This window comes from Coregonus lavaretus (assembly GCF_964263955.1).
Source record: "Coregonus lavaretus genome assembly, contig: HAP1_SCAFFOLD_280, whole genome shotgun sequence".
NCBI classification, from domain to species: domain Eukaryota; kingdom Metazoa; phylum Chordata; class Actinopteri; order Salmoniformes; family Salmonidae; genus Coregonus; species Coregonus lavaretus.
The window spans coordinates 87,501-99,649 of NW_028161584.1; the positions used below are offsets into that span (position 1 = coordinate 87,501).

At 39.0% G+C, this 12,149-nt stretch overlaps 1 protein-coding gene across 1 annotated transcript in view; it reads right to left on the reverse strand.

Moving 5' to 3' along the window:
• The window catches only part of LOC311120366 (NACHT, LRR and PYD domains-containing protein 12-like), a gene marked incomplete at its 3' end in the record, with an annotated part of 34,373 nt that overhangs the window by 2,605 nt on the left and 19,619 nt on the right, over positions 1 to 12,149 (reverse strand). Inside the window, exons 11-17 of the mRNA XM_084194977.1 lie at positions 12,002 to 12,033; positions 11,252 to 11,348; positions 7,859 to 7,932; positions 3,421 to 3,559; positions 3,106 to 3,110; positions 2,631 to 2,804; positions 641 to 814 (exon numbers count right to left, since the gene is read on the reverse strand). Coding sequence (XP_084051103.1) covers positions 641 to 814; positions 2,631 to 2,804; positions 3,106 to 3,110; positions 3,421 to 3,559; positions 7,859 to 7,932; positions 11,252 to 11,348; positions 12,002 to 12,033 — 695 coding nt within the window. The remainder of the gene's footprint in view (positions 1 to 640; positions 815 to 2,630; positions 2,805 to 3,105; positions 3,111 to 3,420; positions 3,560 to 7,858; positions 7,933 to 11,251; positions 11,349 to 12,001; positions 12,034 to 12,149) is intronic.

Below are 12,149 nucleotides of genomic sequence, written 5' to 3' on the forward strand. Positions count from 1 at the left end.
ATAACAGAGGGGGTATGATCCTTGTTCCTCTGTAACTTTCTCATTCATCATCATTCACGATTCATTCATGATTATTCATAATCATGGTAGCATCCACATGAATGTAGAAGTGTTCAGAAACATCTTCTATTCTTACTGACAATACAAGTGAAGTGACTCCAAAATGAAAGGACATTATTCACCATTCAGTTTCTATTGGGAAAAACATCATCCAAAACACAACCAAGACAAACTGCAAATGCATTCAACAAGTTTGTAGAATCACAAGCTTGATGTTATCACTGTAGGCAAAGAATATGGGACCAAATACTAAACTTATGACTACTTTAATACAATATAAGTGAGTATGTCCAAATTATTATGACTTTTTCAAATGGAAGAACTAGACACATAAAGTGTTTTCATTTGTAAACAGTAACACAGATATGTATGAAAATGCTCTCAAATAAAAGGTGACATTATATGCAGTCACCTAATATGAAACATTCTATCTCAAATCCAAAATGATGGAGCATAGCACCAAATGTAAAACTGTAAGCTTCACTGTTCAAACACATATGATGTGGACTATGTGTGCCTGGTAAACACATGTGGATCTGGTGAACAGTTATCACTTGTTGACCACTACAGGAACACTGACCTCAGAGTCTCCAGTTTACAGTGGGGATTCCCCAGTCCAGCAGAGAGCAGCTTCACTCCTGAATCCTTCAGGTCATTGTTACTCAGATCCAGCTCTCTCAGGTGTGAGGGGTTTGACTTCAGAGCTGAGACCAGAGAAGCACAGCCTTCCTCTGTGACTAGACAGCCTGACAGCCTGCAAATAATTATATTAAAACCACACTGCTAGTCTTTGGAGGTGAAAATAGTGGCAGTTTATTTTTTCAACATTTTCATTTATACCAGTGTCCTGAAACCTGCCATATATATATTATTATTAGAAAAAATCATAATATTGTGTGTAGAGAGAAACATGTATGGTACAAATATTTGAGTAGACTGACCAGAGCAGTTTAAAAAGCAGTATCAGTCAAAAGACAGACAGTGAGGTATCATATTTATATTGTATTGAGTATACAGTCCACACCATATCTATTTTGACAGTGAAGCTAACATTTTAAATGTGGCTCTGTACTCCAGCATTTTGGATTTGAGATCAAATGTTTCATATGAGGTGACAGTATATAATGTCACCTTTTAAAAGAGGATATTTTCATTCATATCTGTTTCACCGTTTATAAATGAAAGCACTTTATGTATCTAGTCCCCCCATTTGAAGAAGTCAAACGTATTCTGACCAATTCACTTATAGTGTATTAAAGTAGCCAAAAGTTGAGTATTTGGTCTCAAACTCGTTGGTTGCATTTGCAGTTTGTTTTGGTTGTGTTTTGGGTTATGTTTTGCCCGATAGTAACTGAATGGTGGATGATGACTGGAGTAATTTTCTGTCTAAGTGAGTAGATAACATGTTTCTAAACACTACTAAATTAATCCTGATGATGCCATGATAAAGAAAAATCATGAATGAATCATGAATAATAATGAGTGAGAAAGTTACAGAGGCAACAACAAAACATCCTAACCTCTCACCATTACCAATAACAGAGGGGGTATGATCCTTGTTCCTCTGTAACTTTCTCATTCATCATCACTCACGATTTATTCATGATTATTCATAATCATAGTAGCATCCACATGAATGTAGAAGTGTTCAGAAACATCTTCTATTCTTACTGACAATACAAGTGAAGTGACTCCAAAATGACAGGACATTATTCACCATTCAGTTTCTATTGGGAAAAACATCATCCAAAACACAACCAAGACAAACTGCAAATGCATTAAACAAGTTTGTAGAATCACAAGCTTGATGTAATCACTGTGGGTAAGGAATATGGGACCAAATACTAAACTTTTGACTAAATTAATCCTAGTGTGTGTTTGTTTGTCCAGTGTGAGTGTGTCCAGTGTGTGTGTGTGTGTCCAGTGTGTGTGTGTGTGTGTGTGTGTGTCCAGGTTGAGTGGGTGTCCAGTTTGTGTGTCAAATGTGTGTGCGTGTGTGTCCAGTGTGTGTCAAGTGTGTGTGTGTGTCCAGTGTGTGTGTGTCCAGTGTGTGTGTGTGTCCAGTGTGTGTCCAGTGTGTGAGTGTGTCCAGTGTGTGTGTGTCCAGTGTGTGAGTGTGTCCAGTGTGTGAGTGTGTCCAGTGTGTGTGAACCAAAACAAACTGCAAATGTATTCAACAAGTTTATAGAATCACAAGCTTGATGTAATCACTGCAGGTAAGGAATATGGGACCAAATACTAAACTTATGACTACTTTAATACAATATATGTGAATATGTCCAAATTATTAAGACTTTTTCAAATGGGAGAACTAGATACAAAAAGTGCTTTCATTTCTAAAAAGTAACACAGATATGTATGAAAATATCCTCAAATAAAAGGTGACATTCTGTACTGTCACCTAATATGAAAGATTATATCTCAAATCCAAAATGCTGGAGCATAGCACCAAATGTAAAACTGTAAGCTTCACTGTCCAAACACATATGGTGTGGACTATGTGTTCCTGGTAAACACATGTGGATTTGGTGAACAGTTATCACTTGTTGACCAACTACAGGAATACTGACCTCAGAGTCTCCAGTTTACAGTGGGGATTCCCCAGTCCAGCAGAGAGCAGCTTCACTGCTGAATCCTTCAGGTCATTGTTACTCAGATCCAGCTCTCTCAGGTGTGAGGGGTTTGACTTCAGAGCTGAGACCAGAGAAGCACAGCCTTCCTCTGTGACTAGACAGCCTGACAGCCTGCAAAAGTACAATCATCAAGTAAAATCACACTGATATTCTTTGGTGGTGAAATTAGTGGCAGTATATTTTTTCAACATTTTCAGATATATCAGTGTCCTGAAACTTAACATATCTATTCATAAATGAATGAATGTTTCATTACTTGAAATGACAAATTATCATAATGTTTCTTGTAGACAGAAACATGTATAGTACAAATATTTGAGTAGATTGACCAGAGCAGTTTAAAAAGCAGTATCAGTCAAAAGACAGACAGTGAGGTATCATATTTAGATTGTATTCAGTATCCAGTCCACACCATATCTATTTTGACAGTGAAGCTAACATTTTAAATGTGGCTCTATACATTTAGGATTTGAGACCAAATGTTTCATATGTGGTGACAGTATATATTGTCACCTTTTATTTCAGGGACACAAATAAAACACACACACACACTGGACACACACACACACACACACACACACAAACACAGTCTTTATATAACTTAGTCCAAGTGGTGGTCAGAATGTTTGTCTTAACTAGCCTGATAACTCCAACATGTCTGATATGAACATTGACATAAACCCTCTACATACTTGAGTTTCTCCAGTCTGCAGTGTGGATCCTTCAGTCCAGCAGAGAGCAGTCTGACTCCTGAGTCTCCTGGGTGATTGTAGCTCAGGTCCAGCTCTCTCAGGTGTGAGGGGTTTGACTTCAGAGCTGAGACCAGAGAAGCACAGCCTTCCTCTGTGACTAGACAGCCTGACAGCCTGCAAAGAGTCAAATCATATTAAAACCACACTGCTATTCGTTGGTGGTGAAAATAGTGGCAGTATATTTTTTCAACATATTCAGATACATCAGAGTCCTGAAACCTGCCATATCTATTCATAAATGAATGTATCATTATTAGAAATTATCATAATATTGTGTGTAGACAGAAACATGTATAGTACAAATATTTGAGTAGACTGACCAGAGCAGTTTAAAAAGCAGTATCAGTCAAAAGACAGACAGTGAGGTTTCAGATTTAGATTGTATTGAGTATACAGTCCACACCATATCTATTTTGACAGTTAAGCTAACATTTGAAATGTGGCTCTGTACTCCAGCATTTTGGATTTTAAAACAAATGTTTCATATGAGGTGACAGTATATAATGTCACCTTTTATTTGAGGGTATTTTCATACATATCTGTTTCACCATTTAGAAAAATAAATTCACTTTATGTATCTAGTCCCCCTATTTGAAGAAGTCATAAGTATTCTGACCAATTCACTTATTGTGTTTTAAAGTAGTCAAATGTTTAGTATTTGGTCCCATATTCCTTGCCGACAATAATGACCACAACGAGGTGAACAGTGAGTGCATTATAAATACATTTGAATGAATGTTAGGTTTATGGTTCTTATGGCAAAAAACAGTATGGGTTTATGGCTCTCTTGAGCCTCCCTGTGGCCATCTGTGGGTACTACATAACTCATTCATGAGACTTGCTAGGCTCATAATCTGAGGTAGCAACTGCATCAGATCTACAAATCCATTCGCTAGACCACCCGATTAGACAACAATCACCCCATTATATCCATTTGGTTTGCAACTCAGTGAACCTGCGCAGCATTGCATCAATTTGATGCCTATGAACGAATATTTAGATGCATTTCAAATTACCCAGCAGTCATTTAGAAACAACAAGTCGTCAAATAAATTGTTATTTCTTAATTAAGAAATGTCTTCTGGCTGTTTAAATCGACCACATCTTGAAAAAGAGGACAGGGACATGCGTTTTGTTTAGATTGTACACTTCTTTCTTAAAACAAATATGGTTAACCATGACCAAAACATTTTTAATATTTGATGGATATCCGCCAGCCATCGCTTCTTAAACTGTGTCTCACCTCACTATTGGTGACCACAACATGTACTCAGGTGAACAGTGTGCACGCTCACCAAGTAGCCGTAACCTTGTTAATAATAAGTTACCTGAGGTAAACCTACAGGGTTAACGCTCACCAAGTAGCCGTAACCTTGTTAATAATAAGTTACCTGAGGTAAACATACAGGGTTAACGCTCACCAAGTAGCCGTAACCTTGTTAATAATAAGTTACCTGAGGTAAACCTACAGGGTTAACGCTCACCAAGTAGCCGTAACCTTGTTAATAATAAGTTACCTGAGGTAAACATACAGGGTTAACGCTCACCAAGTAGCTGTAACCTTGTTAATAATAAGTTACCTGAGGTAAACCTACAGGGTCAATGCTCACCAAGTAGCCGTAACCTTGTTAATCATAAGTTACTTGAGGTAAACCTACAGGGTTAACGCTCACCAAGTAGCCGTAACCTTGGTAATAATAAGTTACCTGAGGTAAACCTACAGGGTTAACGCTCACCAAGTAGCTGTAACCTTGGTAATAATAAGTTACCTGAGGTAAACCTACAGGGTTAACACTCACCAAGTAGCCGTGATCTTGTTAATAATAAGTTACCTGAGGTAAACTTACAGGGTTAACGCTCACCAAGTAGCCGTAACCTTGTTAATAATAAGTTACCTGAGGTAAACCTACAGGGTTAACCGTAACCTTGTTAATAATAAGTTACCTGAGGTAAACCTACAGGGTTAACGCTCACCAAGTAGCCGTAACCTTGTTAATAATAAGTTACTTGAGGTTAACCTACAGGGTTAACGCTCACCAAGTAGCCGTAACCTTGTTAATAATAAGTTACTTGAGGTTAACCTACAGGGTTAACGCTCACCAAGTAGCCATAACCTTGTTAATAATAAGTTACCTGAGGTAAACCTACAGGGTTAACGCTCACCAAGTAGCCATAACCTTGTTAATAATAAGTTACCTGAGGTAAACCTACAGGGTTAACGCAGGCAGGTCTCATTGATAACAATAGTGAAGCTGGCATTGTGACGCAGAACAATGGGCTGGGAATAGAACGTTCTGAAGGCGAGTCGGTGTCACGGAGCTCAATAGAACTAATAGGAGCTGGCAGGGTGAAAAATACCCAAACATAAGGCCTTTTTTTTCGCGATTACTTCATAACCAGGGACAGAAGGTAATATTATGAAACTGGCCTCCATGGCGAATGCAATGAACTAGTTTTTCTCAGAAAAAAAGCGTTAAAAAAATTATTTTCAAAAGTTTGGTCCTTGGACACAGAGGGGTTAAACACTAAAGTTACCGTCCATCTAGTGAAGAGAGGATAACCGGACAGAGGGATGGTAGGTAGCCAGCATCCGTCAACGAGAGAGGGAGAAGCCCTCCACGGTATTTAACAGGTGGAAGAAACAACCAGGGAGCTCCATCGGTCCACAAGAAATGCAGGCAGCCGGTGATGATGTAGTGGTAGCTAGGATAACTAGGATGCTGCTGGTAGAGTAGCTAGCTTAGCTAGCTGTACCGACTAGCTTGGCTAACTAGCAGGTCGTTCGTCTGTCCCTCGAGGATGATGAAGAATCCGGTGAACCACAAGATGAAACAAGGATAGCGAGTGAAAAGGATCTGGCTACACTCATACTGTCACTGACCAAAAGCTAATTGAACAATAAACTTCGGTGTCTCAACACTGTAACGAACTCCGTCGTTGTTCCCCAACATCACCTCAGCCCACTCTTCGTGTAACTGGACGATATGCTTGGCGCCAAACCGTACGTGGACGCGGACAGTTCTGTACGGGGACGCGGACAGTTCCAGAACGCGGACATGAGCAGTGCCACACAATAAACTAACCCAAGTCTTTACAGTGGCTTACATAAATAATATTCATTTATTAAATTATGTAAAGCAAACATTCTACGTTTTTTTGTAAAAATATTTTGAGATCTGGGCCCATATCCACAAAGTGTCTCAGAGAAGAAAATTGGTCGGATAAGTGCTGAGAATTAAGACATTTTACACTTATGGGTATAAATTCCACACCATATCTATTTTGACATTGAAGATAACATTTTACATGTGTCTCTGTACTCCAGCAGTTTGGATTTGAGATCAAATGTTTCATATGAGGTGACAGGATATAATGTCACCTTTTATTTGAGGGTATGTTCATACATATCTGTTTCACCGTTTAGAAATGAAAGCACTTTATGTGTCTAGTCCCCCTATTTGAAGAAGTTATAAGTATTCGGACCAATTCACTTATAGTGTATTAAAGTAGTCAAAAATATAGTATTTGGTCCCAAACTCATTGGTTGCATTTGCAGTTTGTTTTGGGTTATATTTTGTCCAATAGTAACTGAATGGTGGATGATGACTAGAGTAATTTTCTGTCTAAGTGAGTAGATAACATGTTTCTAAACACTACTAAATCAATCCTGATAATGCCATGATTAAGAAAAATCATGAATGAATCATGAATAATAATGAATGAGAAAGTTACAGAGGCTACAACAAAACATGCTAACCTCTCACCATTACCAATAACAGAGGGGGTATGATCCTTGTGCCTCTGTAACTTTCTCATTCATCATCATTCACAATTCATTCATGATTATTCATAATCATAGTAGCATCCACATGAATGTAGAAGTGTTCAGAAACATCTTCTATTCTTACTGACAATACAAGTGAAGTGACTCCAAAATGACAGGACATTATTCACCATTCAGTTTATATTGGGAAAAACATCATCCAAAACACAACCAAGAGAAACTGCAAATGCATTCAACAAGTTTGTAGAATCAAAGGCTTGATGTAATCACTGTGGGAAAGGAATATGGGACCAAATACTAAACTTATGACTACTTTAATAAAATATAAGTGAATATGTCCAAATTATTACGACTTTTTCAAATGGGAGAACTAGATACATAAAGTTATTTCATTTTTAAACAGTAACACAGATATGTATGAAAATATCATCAAATAAAAGGTGACATTATATACTGTCACCTAATATGAAACATTCTATCTGAAATCCAAAATGATGGAGCATAGCACCAAATTTAAAACTGTAAGCTTCACTGTCCAAACACATATGGTGTGGACTATGTGTGCCTGGTAAACACATGTGGATCTGGTGAACAGTTATCACTTGTTGACCAACTACAGGAATACTGACCTCAGAGTCTCCAGTTTACAGTGTGGATCCCCCAGTACAGCAGAGAGCAGTCTGAATCCTGAGTCTCCTGGGTGATTGTTACTCAGGTCCAGCTCTCTCAGGTGTGAGGGGTTTGACTTCAGAGCTGAGACCAGAGAAGCACAGCCTCCGTCTGTGACTAGACAGCCTGACAGCCTGCGAGAATAAAATCCTATTAAAATCACACTGCTATATGTTTGTTCAACATTTTCAGATACATCAGAGTCCTGAAACCTGGAATATCTATTCATAAATGTATATACAGTTGAAGTCGGAAGTTTACATACACCTTAACCAAATACATTCAAAATCAGTTTTTCATCATTCCTGACATTTAATCGTAGTAAAGATTCCCTGTCTTAGGTCAGTTAGGATCACCACTTTATTTTAAGAATGTGAAATGTCAGAATAATAGTAGAGAGAATGATTTATTTCAGCTTTTATTTCTTTCATCACATTCCCAGTGGGTCAGAAGTTTATATACACTCAATTAGTATTTGGTAGCATTGCCTTTAAATTGTTTAACTTGGGTCAAACGTTTCGGGTAGCCATCCACAAGCTTCCCACAATAATTTGGGTGAATTTTGGCCCATTCCTCCTGACAGAGCTGGTGTAACTGAGTCAGGTTGGTAAGCCTCCTTGCTCGCACACGCTTTTTCATTCCTGCCCACACATTTTCTATAGGATTGAGGTCAGGGCTTTGTGATGGCCACTCCAATACCTTGACTTTGTTGTCCTTAAGCCATTTTGCCACAACTTTGGAAGTATGCTTGGGGTCATTTTCCATTTGGAAGACCCATTTGCGACCAAGCTTTAACTTCCTGACTAATGTCTTGAGATGTTGCTTCAATATATCCACATAATATTTTCCTTCCTCATGATGCCATCTATTTTGTGAAGTGCACCAGGCCCTCCTGCAGCAAAGCATCCCCACAGCATGATAATGCCACCCCCGTGCTTCATGGTTGGGATGGTGTTCTTCGGCTTGCAAGCATCCCCCTTTTTCCTCCAAACATAACGATGGTCATTATGGCCAAACAGTTATATTTTTGTTTCATCAGACCAGAGGACATTTCTCAAAAAAGTACGATCTTTGTCCCAATGTGCAGTTGCAAACCGTAGTTTGGCTTTTTTATGGAGGTTTTGGAGCAGTGGCTTCTTCCTTGCTGAGCAGCCTTTCAGGTTATGTCGATATAGGACTCGTTTTACTGTGGATATAGATACATTTATACCTGTTTATATAGGCCTCCTGTACCTCAGTTGGTAGAGCATGGCGCTTGCAACGCCAGGGTTGTGGGTTCGATTCCCACGGGGGGCCAGTATGAAAAATGTATGCACTCACTAACTGTAAGTCGCTCTGGATAAGAGCGTCTGCTAAAATGTAAATATAGGACTTGTTTTACTGTGGAAATAGATACTTTTGTACCTGTTTCCTCCAGCATCTTCACAAGGTCCTTTGCAGTTGTTCTGGGATTGATTTGCACTTTTCGCACCAAAGTACGTTAATCTCTAGGAGACAGAACACATCACCTTCCTGAGCAGTATGACGGCAGCATGGTCCCATGGTGTTAATACTTGCGTACTATTGTTTGTACAGATGAACGTGGTACCTTCAGGCGTTTGGAAATTGCTCCCAAGGATGAACCAGACTTGTGGAGGTCTACAATTCTATTTCTGAGGTCTTTGCTGATTTCTTTTGATTTTCCCATGATGTCAAGCAAAGAGGCATTGAGGTTGAAGGTAGGCCTTGAAATACATCCACAGGTACACCTCCAATTGACTCAAATGATGTCAATTAGCCTATCAGAAGCTTCTAAAGCCATGACATCATTTTCTGGAATTTTCCAAGCTGTTTAAAGGCACAGTCAACGTAGTGTATGTAAACTTCTGACCCACTGGAATTGTGATGAAGTGAATTATAAGTGAAATAATCTGTCTGTAAACAATTGTTGGAAAAATTACTTGTGTCATGCACAAAGTAGATGTCCTAACCGACTTGCCAACACTATAGTTTGTTAACAAGAAATGTGTGGAGTGGTTGAAAAACAAGTTTTAATGACTCCAACCTAAGTGTATGTTAACTTCCGACTTCAACTGTATACTCTACCAGTCAAAAGTTTGAACACACCTACTCATTCAAATGTATTTTTTACATTTAAAACTAATTTTTACATTGTAGAAGAAAGAGACTTGCTTTGGCCATGAAACATTAGCAATGGACATTAGACCGGTGGAAATCTGTCCTTTGGTCTGATGGGTCCAAATTTGAGATATTTGGTTCCAACCGCCGTGTATTTGTGAGACGCGGTGTGGGTGAACGGATGATATCTGCATGTGTAGTTCCCACCGTAAAGCATGGAGGAGGAGGTGTTATGGTGTGGGGGTGCTTTGCTGGTGACACTGTCTGTGAATTATTTAGAATTCAAGGCACACTTAACCAGCATGGCTACCACAGCGTTCTGCAGCGATAAGCCATCCCATCTGGTTTGCGCTTAGTGGGACTATCAATTGTTTTTCAACAGGACAATGACCCAACACACCTCCAGGCTGTGTAAGGGCTATCTGACCAAGGAGAGTGATGGAGTGCTGCATAAGATGACCTGGCCTCCACAATCACCCGACCTCAACCCAATTGAGATTGTTTGGGATGAGTTGGAACGCAGAGTGAAGGAAAAGCAGCCAACAAGTGCTCAGCATATGTGGGAACTCCTTCAAGACCGTTGGAAAAGCATTCCAGGTGAAGCTGGTTGAGAGAATGCCAAGAGTGTGCAAAGCTGTCATCAAGGCAAAGGGTGGCTATTTGAAGAATCTCAAATATAAAACATATTTTAATTTGTTGAACACTTCTTTGGTTACTACATGATTCCATATGTGTTATTTCAAAGTTTTGATGTTTTCACTGTTATTCTACAATGTAAAAAATAGTAAAAATAAAGAAAAACCCTTGAAAGAGTATGTGTGTCCAAACGTTTGACTGGTACTGTATATAAATGAATGAATGTATAATTATTAACAGTAGATAACATGTTTCTAAACACTACTAAATTAATCATTGCATGTGTGTGTGTCTCCAGTGTGTGTGTGTATGTGTGTGTGTCCAGTGTGTGTTTGTGTGTGTGTCCAGTGTGTGTGTGTGTGTGTTGTCCAATGAGTGTGTGTCCAGTGTGTGTGTTTGTGTGTGTGTCTAGTGTGTGTGTGTCCAGTGTGTGTGTGTGTATAGTGTGGGTATCCTGTGTGTGTGTGTGTCCAGTGTGTGTCCAGAGTGTGTGTGTTCATTGAGTGATACAGGAATACTGACCTCAGAGTCTCCAGTTTACAGTGGGGATTCCACAGTCCAGCAGAGAGCAGCTTCACTCCTGAATCCTTCATGTCATTGTAGCTCAGGTCCAGCTCTCTCAGGTGTGAGGGGTTTGACTTCAGAGCTGAGACCAGAGAAGCACAGCCTTCCTCTGTGACTAGACAGCCTGACAGCCTGCAAAGAGTCAAATCATATTAAAATCACACTGCTATTCTTTGGTGGTGAAAAATGTGGCAGTATATTATTTAAACATTTTCAGATATATCAGTGTCCTGAAACCTGCCATATATATATCATTATTAGAAAAAAATCATAATATTGTGTGTAGAGAGAAAAATGTATAGTAAAAATGACAGGACATTATTCACCATTCAGTTTCTATTGGGAAAAACATCATCCAAAACACAACCAAGACAAACTGCAAATGCATTCAACAAGTTTGTAGAATCACAAGCTTGATGTAATCACTGTGGGTAAGGAATATGGGACCAAATACTAAACTTATGACTACTTTAATACAATATAAGTGAATATGTCCAAATTATTATGACTTTTTCAAATGGAAGAACTAGATACAAAAAGTGATTTCATTTCTAAACAGTAACACAGATATGTAAGAAAATACTCTCAAATAAAAGGCGACATTCTGTACTGTCACCTAATATGAAACATGATATCTCAAATCCAAAATGATGGAGCATAGCACCAAATGTAAAACTGTAAGCTTCACTGTCCAAACACATATGGTCTGGACTATGTGTGCCTGGTAAACACATGTGGATCTGGTGAACAGTTATCACTTGTTGACCAACTACAGGAATACTGACCTCAGTGTCTCCAGTTTACAGTGGGGATTCCCCAGGACAGCAGAGAGCAGCTTCACTCCTGAATCCTTCAGGTCATTGATACTCAGATCCAGCTCTCTCAGGTGTGAGGGGTTTGACTTCAGAGCTGAGACCAGAGAAGCACAGCCTT